The sequence below is a fragment of the Chiloscyllium plagiosum genome, unplaced genomic scaffold (genome assembly GCF_037043375.1).
Source record: "Chiloscyllium plagiosum isolate Xiang-an unplaced genomic scaffold, Cpla_swu_hap1 HiC_scaffold_7, whole genome shotgun sequence".
NCBI classification, from domain to species: domain Eukaryota; kingdom Metazoa; phylum Chordata; class Chondrichthyes; order Orectolobiformes; family Hemiscylliidae; genus Chiloscyllium; species Chiloscyllium plagiosum.
Window position 1 is genome coordinate 21,691,709 of NW_028270145.1, and position 26,985 is coordinate 21,718,693.

Here is a 26,985-nt window from a genome sequence, read left to right on the forward strand (position 1 = left end):
TGATAATGGCATTTCAAAAAAAAAAATTCATGATGAGAGATGGTGGATTTTAAATGAAAATTTTTAAAAACGGGAGGTAGTTATGGAGAAGTTGTTGCAACAACTTTAGAGGTGAGGACGAATAGAGGAATCAAGCAAATATGAATTAGAAAGGGAGAAATGGTGTCGTGACTGCAATTTGTTGGAAAGTGGGTGTGTTGGGAATCAGCTGTCTGATGGTCTGACAGAAAAGGAATTTAAACAATGGTGAAGAGCTGAGGAAGCCAAACAGCAGTGTAAAGACCTGACTATAGCTTATCATTGTCTAGTCAAAGAAATGTCCTGGAAGACGGTGACAGGAGGAGAATCCTGGCTTATATTGGGATAAGATGGACAGGCTACAGGAGGTTCTGAAATGAACAAGAGGGATGGTGTGTGCAGTGCAGCGGTGAGATGCACATTAGTGATCTTTAGTCAGAAGATGTTCAAGATATCTCCGTAAATAGCCATCGATGGCTCTGTATCATAGGGGCCAATATCAGCTGGGCAGAATGGGGAGAAGGAACATGAATACACAGTACCACATATCCCTGATCAATTATGGATATGGGTTGAAAGGTTTCCTAAATTAAACTTTGGGAAGGACCCATTCAGATATTTCCAGGAATTGGATCAGATGACTAATCTCCAGAATTTGGATGGAAGGATGGGAGTGGGAAATAATGGAAAGTTATTATTGACGTTATCCAGTGGCCTGATGCCACCTTCTCCATTACATTTAAATGAGGAACAGGGGGATGGGTTGCGTTTCAAAATGATGTACTGGTTGCCATGGGTAGCACTCCGGGACATGGAGCAACCCTTAGATAATCTCCAGGAAGGGCCGAATGAATTCCCAGCTGCCTTATGTGAACGGAATAAGAAAGTGGGGCCAGAATAGAAGCCGAAGGGGAAACGTGTGTGAAGTGAAAAGCAGTCCCCTCAAGGCATGGAATCAGAAGAAGAATCAAGGGGTTAATGGGACTCTGAGCAGGACGGGAATGCTACAATTGTAGCAAAGGGGGCACTTTAAGCAGGAATGCTGGACTCCAAATAAACGGAGAAAAGACAGAAGGTGTATTTGACTTCAGAAAGTTAGGGGAATGATGCTGAGAGGCAGCTGAAGTCAGAACATGGGAAAGGTCCATACCCACAGTTGGGAGAGAACCTCTCCCTCCGATCTGCCCTGATTGTCTTCTCAAGTGGGCAAGACCCTGTGCTCTTGTGTGTAGGGGAAGACAATGGGGAATGTATCCAGTTGGCCCAGAGGGTGATCCATTCATCAAAGCCACTGGGATCTCCCCTCTTCAGGGGACAACCATACCAACTGGAGGGTTTCATGGCTGACTTGGAAATGGGAGTGGAATCAAAACCCTTGAGTCTTAATACCCATCATAGGGACCAATATCAGCTGGACAGAATGGGGAGAAAGAACATGAATACACAGTACCATATATCCCTGATCAATTAGGGATCGTGGTTGAAAAATGGTTGAAACATTTCCTAAATTACACTTCGGGGTGTCATGGTGACTCAGTGGTTTGCGCAGTTGCCTCACAGTGCCAGGGAACCCGGGTTCGATTCCTGCCTCGGGTCTGTGTGGAGTTTGCACATTCTCCCTGTGTCTGCGTGGGATTCCTCCAGGTGCAGGTTAGGTGAATTGGCCATGCTAAATTGCCCATAGTGTTTAGGGATGCATAGATTAGGTGTATTAGTCTGGGGTAAATGTAGGGGAATGGGTCTGGATGGGTTACTCTTCAGAGGCTTGGTCTGGACTTGTTGGGCTGAAGGGCCTGTTTCCAAACTGAGGATTCTTCTTCTATTCCTCTTCTATTAAGGGTGAGGAAACCTAGAGACTCCATGGAATTGAATATTAATGAAGTAGGGAGAGCTGATTAAGGGAGCGACAGAAGCAGATTGGCTCACTGCTCACAGTGTGGTAGTGGATATGGTCAATGACGGTGTGGTAGAGGATACGGTCAATGACGGTCTCTGGGAGGAGTGGTGGAAGACTAGGGATTGTGATAATTCATGGTGCAGTGGGGAGAGGCTAGGTGGGGCAACAATGAAACCATATGATTTGCAGGAACTCTTAGTGAAGATACTGATGAGCAACCAGTCACAAGTTGAGGAAAAAGAAGAGGATTTCCGACAAGAGGTAATACAATTGGCCCAGGAGGTGCTCCAGAACAGAGAAGCGCATCAACAGTAACATTAAAATGGTCCTGTAAAAGGAACAAGCTCAGAAATGGCAGTGAAGTGTTCTCTTCCTATGAAGCAGTAACAGGCAGGCTACACACCTCCTCATGCCAACCATACCAGTTGGTATGGTTGTCCCCTGAAGAGGGGAGATCCCAGTGGCTTTGATGAATGGATCACCCTCTGGGCCAACTGGATACATTCCCCATTGTCTTCCCCTACACACAAGGGCACAGGGTCTTGAGAAGACAATCAGGGCAGATTGGAGGGAGAGGTTCTCTCCCAATTGTGGGTATGGACCTTTCCCATGGTCTGACTTCAGCTGCCTCTCAGCATCATTCCCCTAACTTTCTGAAGTCAAATATGCATTTTTACTTTTCTCCATTTATTTGGAGTCCAGCATTCCTGCTTAAAGTGCCCCCTTTGATACAATTGTAGCATTCCCTTCCCTTATTGGTCCAGCAGACTCAAGAGCTGAATAAACAAATTCATTATGGGAACAGTTGCGGCAAACTGTACAAACAAGCACCCTGTAACTTTGGGAAGAGGCACCAGCAAATTAAATTAGAGCTGATGCCAAACAAAACACAGAAGTGGGATATTAGGGGGTCAGGTGACAGTATAGAACTGTACAAGGAGGGGAGTGTTTGAGTTCTTGAATAGGGGCCTGTCCAGTATTATGGACAACACTAGTCCCATGATCTATGCCGGCCAACGGCCCAAGGACATCAAAATGTGGGAACAAGTTAGCAATTCCAACATAACAGGAAAGAGAAATTCAAAACAGGGAAACTAAGACAATATTGGAATCACATAAAGAAGGACACCATATGGTGTAAAACAACATGCACTCTTATGTTGTACAGTCAGGGAAAGTAATTTCAGGGTCCACCTTGATGGGTGTAAGGTGGGAAACATAGCAATTGTCTGCCCACCCCATCTCCAACACAGAGAAAGCTTTGGATGGTTTTACGGCGTCTGTTAATTGGACAATGCCGGCGCCTTCAGTGGTGATATGGGAGAGACTTGTGTAGCGGTAGCCTGTGCTTGTGAGATGCCTTAAGGCACAAACAACAGATGAAATTTGAGCTTCTGAGCCAAGGATCATCAAGAGGGAATGAGTATGCTTCTGTTTCGTTCCATCTTTGAAGTGTCTCAGAGATTTTAAAGGGTGGAATGTGGAGATATTGACCTACACTTTGCTGTGTTAGCTGAAATGAGAAGGAGAAAACATGTGAAATCTGATAACTTAATGATTCAAAAGCTCATGGGTTTTTAAAGTGTTTGTAGTTGGGTCTGAATGAATGTGTTTGTTCACATCAAGTCTTATAACTCGAGCAATAATGGAGTGAACTGTCACTGTTACTCTAGAAAAGATGAAGTTTAGTTTAAAACAGATACAGTAAATCAGATGTGATAATGTGGACTGTTTATCAGCTGAATTTGTGATTGCCAAAAAATTGTGCTGTTAAAATCATTCAGTTGATTGGATAACATAAAAGTGGTGAACAGTGAGCTCATGCTAAAGTTTTATGTTAAGGTTCATTAAAGGAAAGAGATGAACTTCTTTGCAAAGAGACACAGACAAGTTTTAATGAGTTAATTGATCAAGCTGACATGGAAATCATGACATGTTTGTGTTGTTGGTCAGTGGTCAAACTGTTCATTTTGCGGAGACTTCACTGTGTCAAGAGTGTAAAGTGTAGAGCTGCTTTATATGGAAAGAGTATTCAGTAGCTCGCCTCACAGTAAAATATTTAGCTCGCTCAGAGGAAGGTTGATTGATCAAGGACAAGAATTTGAGACAGAGCAGGCTGATCACCTATTCTGGTCTGTTTTTCAGACAAGTCAGTTTAATGGGGTTCACCTGTAAACACGTGTAAGAATGTAGTCGCATTTTATTTGTAGCACACTATGCTTTAATAAAGAACATTGGTGTAACAACTGCCTTGGATTGTTGATATCCTAATTAAACCCAAAGGACCATGGAAAGTGGGACTAAAATTCTGCGGCATCAGTATGGGTATCCAGCACCCTGCCTGTGTCTGGGTTATGAGCGTGGTGTGTGTGTGTGTGTGTCTGGGTTTCCAGCACCCTGCCTGTGCCTGGGTTATGAGCACGGTGCGTATGTGTGTGTCTGTCTGTCTGTGTCTGGGTATCCAGCACCCTGCCTGTGTCTGGGTTATGAGCGTGGTGCGTGTGTGTGTCTGTCTGTCTGTGTCTGGGTATCCAGCACTCTGCCTGTGTCTGGGTTATGAGCGCGGTGCGTGTGTGTGTGTCTGTCTGTCTGTGTCTGGGTTTCCAGCACCCTGCCTGTGTCTGGGTTATGAGCACGGTGTGTGTGTGTTTCTGGGTATCCAGCACCCTGCCTGTGTCTGGGTTATGAGCGTGGTGCGTGTGTGTGTCTGTCTGTCTGTGTCTGGGTATCCAGCACTCTGCCTGTGTCTGGGTTATGAGCGCGGTGCGTGTGTGTGTGTCTGTCTGTCTGTGTCTGGGTTTCCAGCACCCTGCCTGTGTCTGGGTTATGAGCGTGGTGCGTGTGTGTGTGTCTGTCTGTCTGTGTCTGGGTATCCAGCACCCTGCCTGTGTCTGGGTTATGAGCGTGGTGCGTGTGTGTGTCTGTCTGTCTGTGTCTGGGTATCCAGCACTCTGCCTGTGTCTGGGTTATGAGCGCGGTGCGTGTGTGTGTGTCTGTCTGTCTGTGTCTGGGTTTCCAGCACCCTGCCTGTGTCTGGGTTATGAGCACGGTGTGTGTGTGTTTCTGGGTATCCAGCACCCTGCCTGTGTCTGGGTTATGAGCGTGGTGCGTGTGTGTGTCTGTCTGTCTGTGTCTGGGTATCCAGCACTCTGCCTGTGTCTGGGTTATGAGCGCGGTGCGTGTGTGTGTGTCTGTCTGTCTGTGTCTGGGTTTCCAGCACCCTGCCTGTGTCTGGGTTATGAGCGTGGTGCGTGTGTGTGTCTGTCTGTCTGTGTCTGGGTATCCAGCACTCTGCCTGTGTCTGGGTTATGAGCGCGGTGCGTGTGTGTGTGTCTGTCTGTCTGTGTCTGGGTTTCCAGCACCCTGCCTGTGTCTGGGTTATGAGCGTGGTGCGTGTGTGTGTCTGTCTGTCTGTGTCTGGGTATCCAGCACTCTGCCTGTGTCTGGGTTATGAGCGCGGTGCGTGTGTGTGTGTCTGTCTGTCTGTGTCTGGGTATCCAGCACTCTGCCTGTGTCTGGGTTATGAGCGCGGTGCGTGTGTGTGTGTCTGTCTGTCTGTGTCTGGGTATCCAGCACCCTGCCTGTGTCTGGGTTATGAGCGTGGTGCGTGTGTGTGTCTGTCTGTCTGTGTCTGGGTATCCAGCACTCTGCCTGTGTCTGGGTTATGAGCGTGGTGCGTGTGTGTGTGTCTGTCTGTCTGTGTCTGGGTTTCCAGCACCCTGCCTGTGTCTGGGTTATGAGCACGGTGTGTGTGTGTTTCTGGGTTTCCAGCACCCTGCCTGTGTCTGGGGTATGAGCACGGTGCGAGTGTGTGTGTCTGTCTGTCTGTGTCTGGGTATCCAGCACCCTGTCTGTGTCTGGGTTATGAGCGTGGTGCGTCTGTCTGTCTGTGTCTGGGTTTCCAGCACCCTGTCTGTGTCTGGGTTATGAGCGTGGTGCGTCTGTCTGTCTGTCTGTGTCTGGGTTTCCAGCACCCTGCCTGTGTCTGGGGTATGAGCACGGTGCGAGTGTGTGTGTCTGTCTGTCTGTGTCTGGGTATCTAGCACCCTGTCTGTCTGGGTTATGAGCGTGGTGCGTGTGTCTGTCTGTCTGTCTGTGTCTGGGTATCCAGCACCCTGTCTGTGTCTGGGTTATGAGCGTGGTGCGTCTGTCTGTCTGTCTGTGTCTGGGTTTCCAGCACCCTGCCTGTGTCTGGGGTATGAGCACGGTGCGAGTGTGTGTGTCTGTCTGTCTGTGTCTGGGTATCTAGCACCCTGTCTGTCTGGGTTATGAGCGTGGTACGTGTGTCTGTCTGTCTGTGTCTGGGTATCCAGCACTCTGCCTGTGTCTGGGTTATGAGCGTGGTGCGTGTGTGTGTCTGTCTGTCTGTGTCTGGGTATCCAGCACCCTGCCTGTGTCTGGGTTATGAGCGCGGTGCGTGTGTGTGTCTGTCTGTGTCTGGGTTTCCAGTGCTCTCTGTTTCAGTTGCTGTGATACTCACTGCAGCAGAAAGATTGCTTCCTGCATCGCCTCCTGCGTCAGAATCCTGCTTCTTTCCCCCTCCTTCCTGTGCCGTTCCTCCATCTCCTCCTTCTCTCTCTCCTCTTTAATCTGCTTTAGCCTCAGGTATTCCATTCTCTGTGGTTCATCCATTGCCTTCAGAAGCTCTTCCTCTTCTTCTTGCTCCTTCTGACGCTCTCTCTGAAGTCTCTTCTCCTCCTCTGGTGCAGCAAGGTGAGAAACACAGACACTTCACTTACTGTGCAGGCACTGGCCTCACTCTTATCTCTTTATCTCTGAACTCATTCCCACATCTCTTCATCATTCGTACTAAATTTCTGAAAAGCACCAAGTGTCCTCCTGAACCACCCCATGGGACAAGTCAGCATTGGCTTTGTAAATCACGGCACAGCCTCATCCCACTCACCATGACTCCTGCCTATCTTAAGGGAATGATTCCCTCCCGTCTGGCACTGTACACCCCATAGCACATTGAAATAAGAGTAGACCATTCAGCCCATCAGGTCTGCTTTGCCATTCAGTTACCGTCTACACTCGATCTCATGTAAAGGTCAACCCCCTATTTTTGGCCACAAAATCTGGAATTTTCCATATATCTCATAAAAGTCACCCTTAGTTCTTCACAGATAACAGACCAACATTAATGAGTCAGTGTGCTGATTGTCCTGCTCCAATCTGGGTCTTCAGAATTGCCACAATTCACTGTTTTTTTTCTTTATTTGTTTAGAGATCAGTTGGACATCTGCTAATGATATGATATGAATTTTGACAGGCCTGAGTTTCAGCCCCTCAAAAATAGTATCCATGTAATAGTCAACCTCATAAATTTAACCTTAAAAAGTTGTCAAAAAATGTGATGATTACTCGAGTATATACGGTAGATCACATCTACTCAAATGCTACTTTGCCGCATTATCTTAATATCCCTGAAGTCATTGGTCTTCAGAAACCTGGCAATTTCTGTCTTGAACCTGCTCAATGATTGAGTTTCCACAGCCCTCTGGGGTAAAGAATTCCAGAGATACAAAACCCTCTGAGTGAAGAAATCCTAGAATTCCCTAACAGTACTGTGTATGTTTCCTACCTACAACAAGTGGACTGCAGTGGTTCAAGCAGACAACTCAGCAGTACCTTGTACAGGGCAGCTAGAGATAGACAATAAATGCTGGCCAAGTCAGAGATGTGAACATCCCATGAGCGCATTTTTATAAAAAAACAAATCTGCATGTCGGTTACCCCCATCCACCCACCTGCTCTCTCTGCCAAGCTCCTCTCTTTCCTCCGCTGCATTTCCTGCACTTTCCTACGATATTCCTCCTGCTGCCTTTGTTCCCGTCGTTGTGACTGCTGCTCCTGTTGTTGCCGGTTCTGCTCAGCCTCCTGCTGCTGCAATATCGCGTGCTCGCGTTGTTGCCTTTGGTTCCTGTAAATCACAAGCAAAGTCCGTCACCGGGGTAACACTGCAGGCTGGATGTCAGAGATGGTGGTTTGCGGTCTTGCATGTTACTGGGCCTGTATCTATTTTCTCCTCACATTCCTCAAGGAATGTAGTGCATTCTCCATGGCAATACCTTGACTAATCAAGGCTAATTAGGGCGGCACGGTGGCACAGTGGTTAGCACGTCTGCCTCACAGCACGAGAGATCTGCGTTCAATTCCCAACTCAGGCAACTGTCTGTGTGGAGTTTGTGCATTCTCCCCGTGTCTGTGTGAGTTTCCTCCAGGTGCTCTGGTTTCCTCCCACAGTCCAAAAATGTGTAGGTTAGGTGAATTGGCCATGCTAAATTGCCCGTAGTGTTAGGTGAAGTGGTAAATGTAGAGGAATGGGTCTGGGTGGGTTGCTCATCAGAGGGTCGGTGTGGACTTGTTGGGCCGAAGGGCCTGTTTCCACACTGTAAGAAATCTAAATCAGAGTTGACTTGCTAACCAATCTGCACCCTTTATTCCCATAATATAAATTATTGCTGCCTTTGAAATTGTGCATTCTTGCATGTGTCCCGGTATGAGTGCAAGGATAAACACTGCAGCAGCATGTCGTTTTTACAGCAATAACAGTGCAAGGTGCCAATTATACAGAGAGTTATAAAGAACCCAGGCTTATAGCTAGTACTCCAGACAGTCTCTGCAGAGTTCCAGGTACTGCCAGGATTGTGGAAAAGGGCCAACAAACTAGTACTGAGCTTCAGGCATCTGAACTCTGAGAATGGAGTGGGCTGACGATTTTAGGGTTGGGTGAGATTCTCTCTAACCCCAGGCACCTGCTATGCCCTGAACCTGGGCAGGTGTCTTTGACTGAGAATACTGCTGCACAAAACCCATAGGAGATGGATTTTTAAACTCTTGCTCCCCCCGCCCCTGGTCGCCAGCTCCTGCTACCTGATCTCCTGTTCTTTCTGTCTTTGATCATTGTCCAGTTCCTGCTGAATTCGGCGCTCCACCTCTCGCCGTCTCTGCTCGCTGTGCTCCTCTTGGCTCTGGGGCCAATCTCCACCCTCCATCAGGCTGCTGCTCCCTGACCTCCTGAGGGACCGTGAGCCTGGTAAATGTGTAGTCCCCTGTGGGTAGCCCGGATTCTCCTAATCAGATACAAAGACAGTTAGAGCATGCTGGAGCAGGGGCTTTCTCTGTAAAAAAGACCCAGCTGGATTTTACCTCAGTTGTGAGGGAGAGTTGGCTTTTGGCCTGTTATGGAACCTGAGATTGATCCCTGGGGCCTCTGGGTAAGCAGGCTGATTTGTGTGATGGCACAAGGACACTTCTCCCACTTTACTGTGAAGAATGCTGACAGTTCACCTCAACAGCAACAACTTGATTTATATAGCACCGTCACATAATTGTAATGAAACAAAAGTTGACATGAGTTACCAGATTGGCAACGGCCAGGCCAAAGATGGAGGAAAGGGAGAACAAGGGAGATGTAGGAAGGATATTGCAAAACTTAGGAGCCCAGGCAGCTGAAGTCTTTGCTGCCAAACTAAGAGGGATTAGAATCAGGGATGCTGCAAGAGGCCAGAATTGGATGACTACAGATTTTGCAGAGGACATGGAGGGATTTGATAACAAGGACTTTGCAATGGAAGTATTGTTGACCAGAGGCCGGTGAGCACAGGGAAGATAGGGGACCAGGACCTGTTGCAAGTTAAGAAGGACTTCAAGTTTACGGAGACTAGAATGTTGGAGGCCTACCAGAAAAGTACTCAGACAGTCGAATCTAGAGTTAATTAAAGGTATAGGTGAGGGTTTCTGCAGTCGATGGGCTGAGGCAGGAGTGGAGCCAGATGATGTTAAAGGTGGGTGGGGGGTGGGGGGGTTGCTAAATGCCAGTGGCCCAACTCCTTCCCTGGATATGTCTTTTCCTTTGAGCAGCTGTCTGACCCAATTCCAGTGTCACTTACTCTGAAAGGCTCTCTGTACATCACCTGATCCTTCTCTGGATCTCTCATTTTGGTGTTGTTGTATTGGGAGTTGGGATCCTGGCCAGCAGTAAAGGCAGTGAGTGTTGACCCTGATGTTGGAGTGTTCCTCGTCCTGGTTGAGTGCAGGGGTCCACATTCCTCAGAGCTCTGCTCTGCATCCTCCTCCTCACCATCGCCTCTCACCGTTTCCCTTTTCACCGGTTTGGAAGATTCCTTCTGCTTCGTTTGGGACGGGAATCGTTGCTGGGGTTGCCGCGCTCTCATCTCCCTGGGCCTCCCTATACAAGCAAATGGAGGGAGGATTTCATTTACTTGTCAACTTTGGGATGGCCTTCTCATTCGCTTGCATCTGGATAAGATGGTGATCGGCAATCGAGAAGAGATTCAGCCCTGACGGTCAGTAGCACCAGTTTGACCACAGTGACATCAACAGGATTCACGGTATGAACCGGATCACACCATTGTGACCTGGGAACAAGATGCCGAGCTTTGAGACGAGGGATTTGGGAATGGGGGTGTAAATATTGGTGCTGAATCTTTCTAAAGAGAGAGAGAGAGAGAGAGAACCTGCACAGTTACCGCCTTTGCTGTTTGAATTCCTGTATCGCTGGACATTGAGGTGCATCTGGGAAAATGAACAAACAGTGAATTTCACAACTAATCTTGGAGGAACTGTTGGGTGAAGTTCACAGCACAGAATCAGATAAGTTAATTGTTGTTTTAAGTCTGTCCAAGAGAAAGGCTGTATTAGTGAGTACATTGGGTTCTTTCTTGATTATATGTTTTTGGAGATAAGTCTCTTGATTAAACTTAAAATATAAGCCATAGCTATTAATTTAACCTGGGGCAGCGTTTGTAGAGGAATAAGACGGTGTTATTTTCTGGATCTGTAGATTGTGAAGGAGCAAAAATGGCCTTTGCAGTGATATGTACTTCTTGTCAGATGTGGGAGTTTAAAGAGAATTTAAGGGTTATTGCAGATTACATCTGCCATAAATGCTGTTGGTTGCGAATCTTATCAGATCGAGTGGATCGGTTGGAGAGACAGATAGAAGCGGAGGAATTTGCAACAGCAACAGTATGTGATGGATGGCAGTTATAGGAAGGGGGGGAAAGTCTCAGATACAGTCACATAGATGGGTCAACTCTAGGAAGGGTAGGAGAGGTAGGCAGCTAGAGCAGGAGTCTTTTGTGGATATACCCATTTTAAACCGGTATGCTGTTTTGGAAAATGTAGGGGGTGATGGATTCTCAGGGGAACGTAGCACGAACAGCCAAGTTTCTGGTATTGAGATTGGCTCTAATGCAATGAGGGGTATGTCGGCTTCCAAGAGATCAATTGTGTTAGGGGATTCTGTAGTCCAAGGTACAGACAGACGTTTCTGTGGCCAGCAGAGAAAAAGCAGAATGGTGTGTTGTTTCCCTGGTGCCAGGATCAAGGATGTCTCGGAGAGGGTGCAGAATGTTCTCACGGGGGAGAGGGGCCAGCAGGAGGTCATTGTCCACATTGGAGCCAATGATATAGGAAGGGGAAAGGTTGAGATTCTGAAGGAAGATTACAGAGAGTTAGGCAGAAATTTAAAAAGGAGGCCCTCAAGGGTAGTAATATCTGGGTTACTCCCAGTGCTACGAGCTATTGAGGGCAGGAACAGGAGGATAGAGCAGATGAATGCATGGCTGAGGAGCTGATGTATGGGAGATGGATTCACATTTTTAGATGATTGGAATCTCTTTTGGGGTAGAAGTGACCTGTACAAGAAGGATGGATTGCACCTAAATTGGAAGGGGACTAATATACTGGCAGGGAAATTTGCTGGAACTGCTTGGGAGGATTTAAACTAGTGAGGTGAGGGGGGTGGGACCCAGGGAGATAGTGAGAAAAGAGATCGATCTGAGACTGGTACAGTTGAGAACAGAAGAGAGTCAAACAGTCAGGGCAGGCAGGGACAAAGTAGGATAATAAATTAAACTGCATTTATTTCAATGCAAGGGGCCTAACAGGGAAGGCAGATGAACTCAGAACATGGTTAGGAACATGGGACTGGGATATCATAGCAATTACAGAAATATGCCTCAGGGATGGGCAGGAATGGCAGCTTAATGTTCCAGGATACAAATGCTACAGGAAGGATAGAAAGGGAGGCAAGAGAGGAGGGGGAGTGGCATTTTTGATAAGGGATAGCATTACAGCTGTGGTGAGGGAGGATATTCCCGGAAATACATCCGGGGAAGTTATTTGGGTGGAACTGAGAAATAAGAAAGGGATGATCACCTTACTGGGATTGTATTATAGACCCCCTAATAGTCAGAGGGAAATTAAGAAACAAACTTGTAAGGAGATCTCAGCTATCTGTAAGAATAATAAGGTAGTTGTGGTAGAGGATTTTAACTTTCCCAACATCGACTGGGACTGCCATCGTGTTAAAGGTTTAGATGGAGAAAAATTTGTTAAGTGTGTACAAGACAATTTTCTGATTCAGTATGTGGATGTACCTGCTAGAGAAGGTGCAAAACTTGACCTACTTTTGGGAAATAAGGCAGGGCAGGTGACTGAGGTGTCAGTGGGGGAGCACTTTGGGGCCAGTGACCATAATTCTATTCGTTTTAAAACAGTGATGGAAAAGGATAGACCAGATCTAAAAGTTGAAGTTCTAAATTGGAGAAAGGCCAATTTTGATGGTATTAGGCAAGAACTTTCAAAAGCTGATTGGAGGCAGATGTTCACAGATAAAGGGACGGCTGCAAAATGGGAAGCCTTCAGAAATGAGATAACAAGAATCCAGAGAAAGTATATTCCCGTCAGGGTGAAAGGGAAGACTGGTAGGCATAGGGAATGCTAGATGACTAAAGAAATTGAGGGTTTGGTTAAGAAAAAGAAGGAAGCATATGTAAGGTATAGACAGGATAGATTGAGTGAATCCTTAGAAGAGTATAAAGGCAGTAGGAGTATACTTAAGAGGGAAATCAGGAGGGCAAAACGGTGACATGTGATAGCTTTGGCAAATAGAATTGAGGAGAATCCAAAGGGTTTTTACAAATATATTAAGAACAAAAGGGTAACTAGGGAGAGAATAGGGCCCCTCAAAGATCAGCAAGGCGGCCTTTGTGTGGAGCCACAGAAAATGGGGGAGATACTAAATGAATATTTTGCATCAGTATTTACTGTGGAAAAGGATATGGAAGATATAGACTGTTGGGAAATAGATGGTGACATCTTGCAAAATGTCCAGATTACAGAAGAGCAAGTGCTGGATGTCTTGAAACGGTTAAAGGTGGATAAATCCCCAGGACCTGATCGGGTGTACTCGAGAACTCTGTGGAAAGCTAGAGAAGTGATTGCTGGACCTCTTGCTGAGATACTTGTATCATTGATAGTCACAGATGAGGTGCCGGAAGACTGGAGGTTGGCAAACGTGGTGCCACTGTTTAAGAAGGGTGGTAAAGACAAGCCAGGGAACAGACCTCAGTAGTGGGCAAGTTGTTGGAGGGAATCCTGAGGGACAGGATGTACATGTATTTGGAAAGGCAAGGACTGATTAGGGATAGTCAACATGGCTTTGTGTGTGGGAAATCATGTCTCACAAACTTAATTGAGTTTTTTGAAGAAGTAACAAAGAAGATTCATGAGGGCAGAGCAGTAGATGTGATCTATACGGACTTCAGTAAGGCGTTCGACAAGGTCCCCCATGGGAGACTGATTAGCAAGGTTAGATCTCATGGAATATAGGGAGAACTAGCCATTTGGATACAGAACTGGCTCAAAGGTAGAAGACAGAGGGTGATGGTGGAGGGTTGTTTTTCAGACTGGAGGCCTGTGACCTGGAGGCCTGGAGTGCCACAAGGATCGGTGCTGGGCCCTCTACTTTTTGTCATTTACATAAATGCTTTGGATGCGAGCATATGAGCTACAGTTAGTAAGTTTGCAGATGACACCAAAATTGGAGGTGTAGTGAACAGCGAAGAAGGTTACCTCAGATTACAACAGGATCTGGACCAGATGGGCCAATGGGCTGAGAAGTGGCAGATGGAGTTTAATTCAGATAAATGCGAGGTGCTGCATTTTGGGAAAGCAAAGCTTAGCAGGATTTATACACTTAATAGTAAGGTCCTAGGGAGTGTTGCTGAACAAAGAGACCTTGGAGTGCAGGTTCATAGCTCCTTGAAAGTGGAGTCGCAGGTAGATAGGAGAGTCAAGAAGGCATTTGGTATGCTTTCCTTTATTGGTCAGAGTATTGAGTACAGGTGTTGGGAGGTCATGTTGTGGCTGTACAGAACATTGGTTAGGGCCACTGTTGGAATATTGCGTGCAATTCTGGTCTCCTTCCTATCGGTAAGATGTTGTGAAACTTGAAAGGGTTCAGAACAGATTTACAAGGATGTTGCCAGGGTTGGAGGGTTTGAGCTACAAGGAGAGGCTGAACAGGCTGGGGCTGTTTTCCCTGGAGTGTCGGAGGCTGAGGGGTGACCTTATAGAAGTTTACAAAATTATGAGGGGCATGGAGAAGGTTAATAGACAAAGTCTTTTCCTTGGGGTCGGGGAGTCCAGAACTAGAGGGCATTGGTTTAGGGTGAGAGGGGAAAGATATAAAAGAGACCTAAGGGGCAACTTTTTCACGCAGAGGGTGGTACGTGTATGGATTGAGCTGCCAGAGGATGCGGTGGAGGCTGGTTCAATTGCAACATTTAAGAGGCATTTGGATGGGTATATGAATAGGAAGGGTTTGGAGGGATATGGGCCAGGTGCTGGCAGGTGGGACTAGATTGGGTTGGGATATCTGGTCGGCATGGAGAGGTTGGACCAAAGGGTCTGTTTCCATGTTGTACATCTCTATGACTCTATGAGTCTATGGCTGGCAGCTCACGCCCCAGCAGCGCCACCAGGAGCTGTGGCCATCCTTGGGATGACAGGCAGAAGGGGAAAATATGGAACTGGAATTTCAGGTCAGCCCAGGAATTCACGAGGTGAGCTCCAGGGAGGATGGTAAAAGGTAATCAGGACTAATGGAGCAGGGCAGGGTTAGAGGATAAACGCAGGAGGAAAAAGACAACCTCAGGAGCAGTCCTCTGCTGTCCAACCAACACCACCTCACCTTAGACCAGTCCAGGTTTCACTTGATAGGCCTCACACTTGGCTTTGGGCAGTTTACAGAGAGAATATGGACAAGAGTGAAAAGTCCCCCAACTCCACCCCTGTCATCAAAATACCCATTTGGGGAGTGAGAGTGAGCAGGGAGGTAGTTGACTCAGCGCTGCTGCACATTAACCACTATGCCCCTCCCCCCCCCAACCTGCTTGCCTCCCCCTGTCCCAGTTAGGTGTAAAGTTCAGCTCACCTACAACAAACTCAGCACGTCCATTGTTCCTGTTCCTTTCATTGTTCGGCCCCGAACTTTGGTTCGGACCCAGTGAACCCCTTGGGCCTGGCTGGCTTTTTGGCCCAGATTCCTGGTCTCCATCCATCAGCTTCCGTGCCTCTGACGGTTTGTTCAGCCCTGATGCTGGGTTCGACCCCAGTGACCTCCTCGGGCCTGGTGGTTTGTTCAGGGCTGCTCCATAATTTGATTCCCGTGAGCTCCTCAGCTCTTCAGAGCCACTGGGCATCGCATCACTGTCCTCAGCATTTGGATCCTGGTTGGGACTGTTCTGCCCTCTATTTCTTTTGCTCTTTTTCTTCTGCGGAGAGAACATACATTTACAAATTGCACCTCAGGCTGAATGGCTAGACTTCTAATCCCAGGACTGAGGCCAGTCAACATTCCCAATCCCAGGATTTATCACAGTCACACTCAGAATGGCTGTAGCCCAGAAATTACCTATACTCAAACCATAGCTCATACTGCTGTTTGTGTATCTGAAAGTTTCATCAAATCAGTTCCAAACTATCAACCTTAAAAAAACCCTCCTCTAACTTCAATGCTTTTCTATCAAAATTATTTGCAGACAATGGTCTCACACCATCTTTTAATGTCCTTATAATTCTTCTCTTTGGCTGTTTGTAACAACAGCTGAAAGATTGAGCTTTAATTATAGGGATACTCCAGAATGATCCAGTTCCCAGTCCCCCACAGCCCTGGCCCCCAGTTCCATCTACACCCTGAACCCATTCAGGCCTTACATCAAAGCTAAACCCTTCAGGCTGAGATGGAGAGGAGTTCCACTCTGACTAACTCACGGCCTTGATTCCAGTGCTTCCTTTGTCTTGTTGGTTCCATAATTCAGCCTCTTGGTCTTCAGCATCTGTCCTCGAATCCACTGCAACCATATGGTCATCCTTTAACAGAAGCCGACTCCTCCTACGGCGACTAGGGGAACGTCCATCGTCACTGCACAGAACAGAGCATGTCCCATGGTTATACGTGGGGGCACAGGGAATCAATAGACAATCCCATGCCTTTCATGCTTTTCCAGGAGGCTAAGACCCTAACCAGAGCTGGGCCACAAGAAGAGGGGAAATCTCCTCCGTGGAACAGCAGTCTACCCCACCTTTACCAGGCCAAGCGCAGGGCGGGAAGCGGGGATTCTCTGATATTGGGGCTGTTTTGGTGAGAGAAATCCCCTCAGGCAAGATACCTTTCCCCAGCACTCAGCACTCCGTACTATAAAGTGGGAGAATACAGCGATACCTGCACTCCGAGAATGATTACGTGCGGGAAGGCCATTCAGCCCATTGGGTCCCTGCAGGCTCTTTGAAAGAACAATGCAATTAATTGTGCTTCCCTCTGCTCACTCCCACAGCCTGGATAAATCATTCCCCTCAAATTACAACATTTAAAAGACATCTGGATGGGTATATAAATAGGAAGGGTTTCGAGAGATGTGGACCAAACACTGGCATATGGGACTAGATTAATTTAGGATATCTGGTCGATATGGATGAGTTGGACCGCAGGGTCTGTTTCCGTGCTGTACAACTCTATGATTCTAATCATCCAATTTCCCTTTGGAAGTTATGGCTGGATCACCTGATCAGATCCGCATGTTCCAGATCACAGCAACTCTGAGGTAGTAAGAACTAGCCTTCGGGAGATGTGAGTTGAAGCCCCACCTGCTCGAGAGGCATGTCATAGCATCTCTGAACAAGTGGATTCAAAAATATCTGAAAGGAAAACTCTCATCATCTGCCCTTTGGTTCTTTTGCCAATCCTTTTAAATCCTGGTACCATTGAGCTTCCAGCTAGGAGAACCCTCTCTGCTATTTTCTCACAAATTCAGTAACACTCACACTGTGCGCAGACCACACATTGCCTCCAGCTCATCAGTTGCTGATAGGCTGCTGGGTTCTGGCTCGGACCAGCCTGTCAGGGAAGGGATCACTGCTGAGTTTTCATAGCCGGAACCTGAGAACAGAGTACAGCAGAGCTGGTGAGAAAGGCACTGCTTTGGTAACACATTACATTCTATGGAACAAGTCTGACACAGGGCTGGATTATTGTCTCCAAATGGAGGTAGAGTTGGGTGGTCCATCACGTTTCAAGAGGACAAACCAATTTCTGCTGCCTTCCTGATACCACACGATCTTTGCCTGACCTTCTCAAACACGCCAGGGCAGGTATAGAATGGGTTCAGATATAGAGTCAATCTTATTCTCCCTTTTTAAAATTAAAATTAAAGCTCCCTCGACACTATCACCATCAAACAAGCCCCAGAGAGGTACTACACAGGGTTACACAAAGAGTAAATCTCCCTCTACTGTTTTAAATTAAAAGGGGAAGGAAAGTAAAGCTTCCTCGATGTTGTCCCCATCAAATACTCCCAGGACAGGGATAGCATGAGGTTAGATGCAGAATAAGCATCCTCTCTACTCTTTTAATCATAAGGTCTCTCTACACTGTCCCAAACTCTTCCAGGAGTGGTACAGCACAGGGTTAGATACGGAGCAAGATCCCCCCTATTTTTTTAAACTGAAAGTAAAACGTCCTCTACACTGTTACCATTATACTGTCCCAGGACAGATACAGCATGGGGATAGGTAGGGAATAAAGTGGGCTGTGCTCTTTTAAATGGAAAGCAAATGTCCCTTAACACTATCAACACTCCCAGGACAGGGACAGCATGGGGTTAAATACAGCATAAAGCTCTCTGTATACTGTCTCCATCAAACACTCCCAGGACAGGGACAGCATGGGGTTAAATACAGCATAAAGCTCTCTGTATACTGTCTCCATCAAACACTCCCAGGACAGGGACAGCACAGGGTTAAATACAGCATAAAGCTCTCTGTATACTGTCTCCATCAAACACTCCCAGGACAGGGACAGCACAGGGTTAAATACAGCATAAAGCTCTCTGTACACTGTGTCCATCAAACACTCCCAGGACAGGGACAGCACAGGGTTAAATACAGCATAAAGCTCTCTGTACACTGAGTGGTTCATGTGTGGAATGAACTTCCTGAGGAAGTGGTGGATGCAGGTACAGTTACAACATGTAAAAGATATTTGGATAAGTACATGAATAGGAAAGGTTTAGAGGGATATGGGCCAAATGCAGGCGAGTGTGATTAGCTTAGTTTAGGATTATGGTCAGCATAGGCGAGGTGGACTGAAGGGTCTGTTTAAGTACTGTATGACTCTTTGACTCTCTTACTCTATGACTCCCAGGACAGGTACAGCACGAAGTTAGGTACAGAGTGAAAAACACCCTTGTTCTATTACATATTCATGACAACATGATTGATCTTGTCATGTTGTCTTTGAGTTGAATTTGATAGATAGGGAGTGATCTAGGTGCTGTAGCTAATGGAACAAACTAGATTTCCTCAGACTTAATGAAGTAACTATTGTAATTTCTTTTTTTAAAATGTGGGAAGATGAACGTCAGGTTTCTGAAACTCCTGATCATGATGGACTCTGGAAATATTGTTACAAATTAAGTTGGTACTATCAGAGCAGGATAGAAAACTTTCATCTGAGGAACATTTACTCTCACTTTTGTCAGGCGAAGAGAAGAGCTCTTGTGGTGCAGTGATAGTGTCCCTGCCTCTGTTCAAGTCCCACTTGCTCAAGAGGTGTATCATAACATCTCGCTGATCAGGCTGATTAGAAAATATAAAAAGATCAGGCTCGGAGAAAAGGCAGCTGAAGGTCTTTTTCTGGGATTGGATAGTGTTTCTTTTTTGCTGCTTTGTATGTTACTTATACATTTAATGGTAAAGTTCTGGGGAGTGTTTCCAAATAAAGAGATATTGAATTGTTCCTTGAAAATTGAGTCACAAGCAGACAGGGTAGTAAGGAAGCTTTTTGGTATGCTTGCCTTTGTTGGTCAGTGCATTAAGGAAAGGAATTGGGAGGTCATGTTGTGGCTGTACAGGACATTAGTTTGGCCACTTTTGCAATACTGGATTCAATTCAGGTCTCCCTGTTAAAGGAAAGATATTGTCAAACTTGAAAGGGTTTAGAAAAGATTTACAAGGTTGTTGCCAGGGCTGGAGGGATTGAGCTATTGGGAAAGGCTGAATAGACTGGGGCTATTTTCGCTGGGTCTTCAGAGGCTGAGGGATGACCTTTATAGAGGTTAATGAAATCATGAGGGGCATGGATAGGGTGTACTGTCAAGGTCTTTTCTCCAGGGTCAGGGAGTCCAAAACTAGTGGGCATAGGTTTGAGCTGAGAGGGAACAGATTTAAAAGGGATCCAAGGGGCAACGTTTTCACACAGAGAGTGGTGCATGTATGGAATGTACTGGCAGAGGAAGTGGTGGACACTGGTACAATTACAACATTTAGGAGGCACCTGGATGGGTAAATGAATAGGAAGGGTTAAGAGGGATATGGGGAGAAAGTGAGGTCTGCAGCTGCTGGAGATCAGAGCTGAAAATGTATTGCTGGAAAAGCGCAGCAGGTCAGGCAGCATCCAGGGAACAGGAGAATCGACGTTTCGGGCATAAGCCCTCCTGAAGAAGGGCTTATGCCCGAAACGTCGATTCTCCTGTTCCCTGGATGCTGCCTGACCTGCTGCGCTTTTCCAGCAACACATTTTCAGCTAAGAGGGATATGGGTCAAATGCTGGCAAATGGAACTAGCTTAATTTAAGATATCTGGTCGGCATGGATAATTTGGACTGAAAGGTTTGCATCTGTGTTGTCCACCTCTATGACTAAGTGCATTCCTTAAACATTAGAAGTCTGTCCTGTTGAAGAAATTTCTTCAGCCCCTGGGCTGGATACGCTGAGGATCAGTTTAGAATGCACCACTTACCGCGTGCAGCACGTCTCCTGCCCCGCATTACCTCCCCCTCAAGAAATGAGTCACTGACTGGGCTTCGATAGGAACCAGCAGAGGTCAGATTTCCATCTTCATCCAACACAATATCCTGCAGGTTGCTGGGGTCTTCTGAGGGTTGCCGTTTGACCCTTCTGTGCGAGTTGACCTTCACCCCACCTCCAGGTGATCTGCTCTTGGATTTTCCTAATTCAATGACATGTTAGTGAAATAAAGACACAAATCTGGCTTTTTTCTGTTTGTGATTTCATTTTCTTGAATCAGCTCAGTTCTGCTCCAGTCAGTGAAGAACAGATATAAAATGGATTTAAGCAATGAAAGTTTTTAAACTTTCGGTCACAGGATATGGGTGTCGCTGGCTAGGCTGGCATTTGTTGTTATCCTTAAATGACCTTGAAAAAAATGGTGTTGAACCAACCAGTGTCTCTGCTGTAAGTACACCCACGGTGCTGTTTTAAAGGATTTCCAGGATTTTCACTTAACGTCAATGAACGAACAGTGATATATTTCCAGGTCAGGATGGTGTGTGGCTTATGGAGGAACTTGCAGGAGGCAGTGTTCCCCTCCATTTGTTTGCCCTCGTCTTTCTAGGTGATAGAGGTCACAGGTTTGGAAGATGGTGTCTAAGAAATCTTGGTGAAGTACTGCATCACGCAGATGATACACACTGGTGCTGCTGAGCATCAGCGGTGGAGGGAGTGAATGTTGATTTTGATGGACAGATGCCAATCAAACAAGCTGCTTTCTCCTGGATGGTATCAAGCTTCGTGAGTGTTGTTAGAGCTGCACCCATTCATCCAAGTGGGGAGCATTCCATCACACTCCTGACTTGTGCCGTGTTGATGGTTGACGGGTTGTGGGGAGTCAGGTGACTTACCACAGTATTCCTAGCCTCTGACCTGCTCTTGTAGTCACAGTATTTATGTGGCTCATCCAAGAAATCATTGCCTGGGCTTGTATAGTGTGAATGTTTACTGCCTCTTACCATCCCAAAACTTAATGTTTATTCATATGGACACAGACTGTCTCCATATCTGAGCTGTATTGCATGGTGCTGAACACCATGCAGTTGGTTGCACTTGAGGACTATGTGTGCTGCCAGAATTGGTGCTGGGTCCACCATTGTATGTCATTTATACAAACAATTTGGATGAAAATATAGGAGGCATGATAGCAAATTTGCAGATGACACTAACATTGGTGGTATAATGGTCAGTGAAGAAGGTTATCTAAGATTACAATGAGATCTTGATCAGCTGGGCCAAGGAGTGGAAGATGCAGTTCAATTTAGACAAAAGAGAGGTATTGCAATTTGGTAAGACAAACCACAGCGGGATTTACACAGTCAATAGAAGAGCCCTGGGGGTGTGTTGTTGAACCAAGAGACCTAAGGGTGTAGGTACAGAGTTCCTTGAAAGTGGTGTCACAGGTAGACAGGGTGGTGAAGGCTTTTGGCACACCTGGCTTTCATTGGTCAGAGCATTGAGTATAGGAGTTGGGATGACATGTTGTGGCTATACAAGACATTGGTAAGGCCACATTTGAAGTACAGTGTACAATCTGGTCACCCTGCAATACGAAGGATATTATTGAACTGGAAAGGGTGCAGAAAGTATTTACAAGGATGTATGAAATTGGAGGGTTTGAGTTATAAGGAGAGGCTGGATAGACTGGAACCTTTTTCCTTGGAGCATCGGAGGCTGAAGGGTAATCTTACAGAGATTTATAAAATCACGAGAGGCTTAAATAAGGTGAATAGCCAAAGTCTTTGCCCTAGGGTAGGAGAGTCCAAAACTAGAGGGTATAGTTTTAAGGTGAATTGTTTTCATGCAGAAGTTGTTGCGTATATGTAATGAGCTGCCAGAGGAGGTGGTAGAGGCTCGTTCAATTGCAACAGTTAAAAGACATTTAAACAGGCACGTGGATAGAGTGATATGGGCCAAACATAGACTAATGGGACTAGTTCAGTTCAGGATACCTGGTTGGCATGGACGAACAATCCCCATTTCTGGCCTTATGACGGAGGGAAGGTCATTGATGAAGCAGCTAAATAGTTGGGCCAAGGATATTGCCCTGAGGAACTCCTGCAGAGATGTCCTGGGACTGAAATGACTCACCTTCAATAACTAGCCTTGATGTCATGGGCAGTCCCTCTGGAGTTTAGCTACTTCGTCCATGTTTGAACCAAGGCAGTAATGAAGTGAGGAGCTAAGTGGCTCTAGCAGACCCCAAACTGGGTGCTGGTGAGTAGACTACAGCTGAGCAAGTGCTGACTGATGACTGAGCACTGACTGATGGGGCACCAAATGCCAGCATGGTCTGGAACATGTAGACTGCCCTATGTCCCTCAACCCCACTTCCAACTCAGTGCAGCCTTTAGTATATACCATGCAGACTGGAGCTGACCAGGTAAATAAAAGGACAAAGCTGGACTCTCTCATTTCTGCTGCTAAAATAAAACAGACATTGCTGTGTTCCAATGATATTGTTATGAGGTGCTCAGAGTTAAGACTGCTCAAACACCACCTGAACCCTGTGGGTTAGATGGGAATGTGCAAGAGAAGGGCCCTGCTGGTGACCTTCTGCCCACTGTGCAGCAATTGTAAGTCACATGGCACAAGATCCTCGGCTGCAGTGCCACTCATCGGGCCAGAGATGTGAGTCACCTGGGAAGACGAGTCATGGGCATCAAGACAAGTTCTCTCACCCACAGGTCTGGCACTGATTTCAATTCCCTCAGTAACTGGAAACCAGAGCAGTACCACAAAAGCAAAATTCAGGTTACTTACTGTGGCTAGCAAAGTCAAACATTGGCACTGTCTGTCATTTCCTTCCTTGCCCAGTCAGGGCCCTGGCACACACTTCAGTCTTTAAAACAACACTTACACATTTAACTGTCTCACTTTGTTCTGGTTAAAGCCGACCAAATTTCCTGCAGTTTTGCCACAAAAGGCTCCAGTACTAAGTTCTGGAACCACTATCTCCAAGTTGTGACTTTGAGAGGTCTTCCATCCTCCTCCTTTCTCTGAACTCAGCTCTTGCCCTTTCTTAGGGACTCACTCAACTAGGTCCACTTTGTGCTCGTTTGCTGATAGACAACATGGTCTTTTAAAGCACACTTGGAGCAGACCAAATCTACACCACTGATCCTAATGCAGAAGCAAGTAGCCCATGGGCTGTTGTCTGTATGATAACAGGGAAAGCTCCTGAGGTACCCTGACTGTAGGTGACTGGCTGGGGAGACCCGATGAGACACAGTCAGAAGTAAGTGCAGGTCATTGTGGAGAAACACCTGAAAGGATATGGGTTTAGGAAGTGTTTCTGAAGTTAGTGAAGGATGTTCCGAACTCTTTGGGATCCCAAACTCTTCACCTCCATCCCAGAAGGAAAACTGGTGAAAAGCGCTCACTCTCTCTGAAATAATATTCCAATTTGTCTCTCTCCCCTTTACATCCCTTGCAGATATTTTCCTTTCCAAGTACTTGGCCAATTCTCTTTTAAAGGCTTAGGAACATAGGTCTTGCCTCTTTTGAAATGGAGGAGTGGCATGACCAATACGTAATGGTTATTTCCTGCAGTTTCCTTCAGGGATATGTCTCGGCTCCTGCAATTGGTTGAACCTCAGTGTAACCTACCCTGAGCACAGCAATTGTAGGAAACCTGCTGTGACCTAATCACAGTCACACAAAATGCCATGCTGTGGTCTCTTGACAGCGTTTAAATGGCTGCCTGGTGGTTTCGGACCCAAGTTCCCTGATGACCTGCTCCTTACCTGATGAATCCCCATCAGGGTCAGTCCGTCTCCGGCCCCCTTGTCTGAAAGCCTAAAAAAAGAAATTGACAGAAACTGAGTGCGTATAAAAGTTACACAGTCTGTTGGTGAGAATACACACAGCAGAACTTTAGAGCGGTGTATAAGATTGCTCAGAGATGTCACATAGGCTCTATTTATAATTAAAGCTGTATTGAACCAGGGACTCCAGCATTAGGCCCATCAAGAAGAGAATCAACACTAATATTCATCAAGAGACTGCTGCTGACAACAGTGAACCATTCAGGGGTCACCTAAACACCATGCTGGAGCCAAATTTAACCATCAAAGCCATGAAAATGCAATCAGTAACTCAGATGTCAAAGAGACAACCGACCAAATTAGTGTCCTTCCATGGCAACCCAAGCTTCTCTCAATCCCAATCCTCTAGCCCATCTCCTCAGAGAGGTTCACAAGAATGCTCCCAGGAATGAAAAGCTTAACATGTGAGGAACGTTGGAGGACCCTGGGTTTATACTTGATGGACTTTAAAAGGATGAGGGGGAATCTAATTGAAACATACAGAATACAGAATGGCCTGGGCAGAGAGAATGTTGGGAAGTTGTTTCCATTGGCAGGAGGGACTAGGACCCGAGGGCACGGCCTTAGAATAAAGGGAAGACCTTTTAGAACGGAGATAAGGAGAAACTTCTGCAGCCAGAGAGTGGCGAATCTATGGAATTCACTGCCAAGCAGGCTGTGGAGGCCAGGTCATTGAGTGTAAGACTGAGATAAATAGGCTTTTGAGTATCAAGGGGATCAAGGTTATGGTGAGAAAGTGGGAGAATGTGGTTGAGAAACTTATCAGCCATGATTGAATTGTGGAACAGACTCGATGGGCTGAATGGCCTAATTTCAGCTCCTATGTCTTATAGTCTTATGTTACTCCAGTCCCATTCTCTGTGGTTGACCCATAATGCCCTCACGGGGCTCGATGGCTTCTTGCCATCGTTGCCCACATTCCAAGAATAAATCCTTTCCTGAAAATGGAAGCTTGTCATTGAAGCCTCTTCATCTTGTAATTATCAGGACAAACACTGGAAGTGTCAAATTTCATGCAATCATAACATTCTTTTTTTCCCCTAACCATTTAAATTGATTAGAAAGTGATGGAGGATGATGTACCGAATCCCACAGAAGCAGCATTGACACTGACCTTCCTGGCACGCCCTCGCTGTGACCTCTTGTATGATACTGGGGAGTGATCAGACTCTCTGTCACTCCTGAAAACAATGTCGTCACCTACATCAGAAAGGAATTAGAAGGGGATGTCACTCCATATAGAATCAAAGTAACTAACAGCAGAGATGAAGGCCTTTCAGCCCATTGTAGTCATCTTGTTCTTTGAAAGAGCATTCCAATTTGTCCTTCTCCCCTTTTTGTACCTTATAGCCCTACAGATGTTTTGTTTCTAAGTACAATTCTCCTACAACGGTTTGTATCAAATCTGCTTGTATTCCACATATAACTCTTGTGTAGTTTATTTATCTCAGAGTGGTCCAGAGATTACATTAGTTTCTAAGTATGCAATAAGTTCTATAGTATCCCAGCATTCATAAAATGTCTACGTCCATACTAAGGCTCAGTTTCTAGTCACATTGGTGCTGGGTCAACACCCATACCTCATCAATCAAGCGCAGTGAGCATAGACTTGCAAATCAAACATGGAAGCATTCAACTATTTAACACTATACTAACAACATCCTCTCCTCTGCTACACTAGTCAAAACTGTCTAAAACAAACTATTTTTGTTCTATCACTGGACTTCCACTGTCCAGTGCTTAGCCTATTTGTCAATCTTCTGCTGAATTCAGGCTGTCAGTCAGGTGGTGTTCCTGTGTATAATTCCCAGTTCAGGAGCATATCAAGCACATCAGAATAAAATGAGTTGGCATCCCCAAGGTTACAGGATCTGAGACGAATTTGTGTGCATTCTGCATGCACAGATTTCGATAACTGATGACTTTGTATCAGGTCTCAGATTACAGAATGAATGCCTCTCACATTCCTCAAGGGCAATTAGGGGTGGGCAATAAATAATTACCTAGCCAGCAATCCCCACATCCCAAGAATGAATTAAAAATAAGGTGGGAAGGACTGTATACAGGTAATGGAAATCCGGGGGAAGGCATCCAGGATCTGGGAAACACTCTGAAGAGAATAGAGGGAATCAGTAGGTGGCGATATCACAGAGAAGACGTGGAGTGTTTTTTGAGGAATATTTTGCTGCCATGCTGCTAGCAACTGGAAGGAAAAGAAGCAAATGATGTAATGCTTAACCTGACATTGAATGTGCATACTTAAAGAAAAATGCAGAGCTGGGAGCAACTATGTGTTCTTTTTCTTATAAAGTTTCTGACCTGTAAGAGAGTTTCAGATTCAGAAGGGGCTGAGGTTATGTCAGAGGCTCCTGCACTGTGAACAACTCCTGACAAGACTAAAGTTAGTCTTCCTTATCTGGAAGACTGCAAACTCAGCTAACTTGAGCAGAAGATTGGAAGAATGCCTACTTGCAGATTTGGAAGGAATGGGGAATTACAGAAAGGGCCATTAACTCAGTGTAAAAGACAGTGGTTTTTAAAGTTCCTCACTTCACTTGTGAAGGAGAGGACCTAATCGATTGTTGGGAGGAGACCAAGGAGATTATAGAAAAGATAAATGGAAAGAACTGTGGATGCTGGAAATAAGAAACGAAAATAGAAATTGCTGGAAAAACTCAGCAGGTCTGGCAGCATCTGTGAAGAGAGAGAAAGAAAGCAAGGTAAAGAGGGAGCAAGAGAGAGAGAAAGGGAACAAGGAAGAGAGAGAGAAAGGGAACAAGGAAGAGAGGGAAGTAAGGAAGAGAGGGAAGTAAGGAAGAGAGGGAGGGAGGGAAGGAAGGTAGAGAGGGAGGAAGTTGATGTTTTGGATCTAGTGATCCTTCTTCAAAATGCTTCAGACTCTTGTTCATTATATGATTTGTTACTTGAAACATATTTGAGTAATGCAATGCTGCAACATTTGATTGGCAGGAGTCACAGTCAGGAAATTACAATTCAAATCTAAGTTCTCATGTTCAAATCAAGAAACTTTTCTGGAGGCATTAACTTTTTCTCTTATAAATGATGGATCAAAATAAATGGA

The 26,985-nt window shown here is 46.0% G+C and overlaps 1 protein-coding gene across 1 annotated transcript in view; it reads right to left on the reverse strand.

Annotated features, from left to right (window-relative positions):
• LOC122551904 (uncharacterized) overlaps window positions 1-26,985 on the reverse strand; it is a 62,461-nt gene that overhangs the window by 1,880 nt on the left and 33,596 nt on the right. Inside the window, exons 17-26 of the mRNA XM_087988798.1 lie at window positions 25,018-25,103; window positions 23,823-23,874; window positions 20,027-20,236; window positions 17,054-17,168; window positions 16,004-16,154; window positions 15,165-15,504; window positions 9,835-10,109; window positions 8,792-8,991; window positions 7,666-7,838; window positions 6,396-6,615 (exon numbers count right to left, since the gene is read on the reverse strand). Coding sequence (XP_087844924.1) covers window positions 6,396-6,615; window positions 7,666-7,838; window positions 8,792-8,991; window positions 9,835-10,109; window positions 15,165-15,504; window positions 16,004-16,154; window positions 17,054-17,168; window positions 20,027-20,236; window positions 23,823-23,874; window positions 25,018-25,103 — 1,822 coding nt within the window. The remainder of the gene's footprint in view (window positions 1-6,395; window positions 6,616-7,665; window positions 7,839-8,791; window positions 8,992-9,834; window positions 10,110-15,164; window positions 15,505-16,003; window positions 16,155-17,053; window positions 17,169-20,026; window positions 20,237-23,822; window positions 23,875-25,017; window positions 25,104-26,985) is intronic.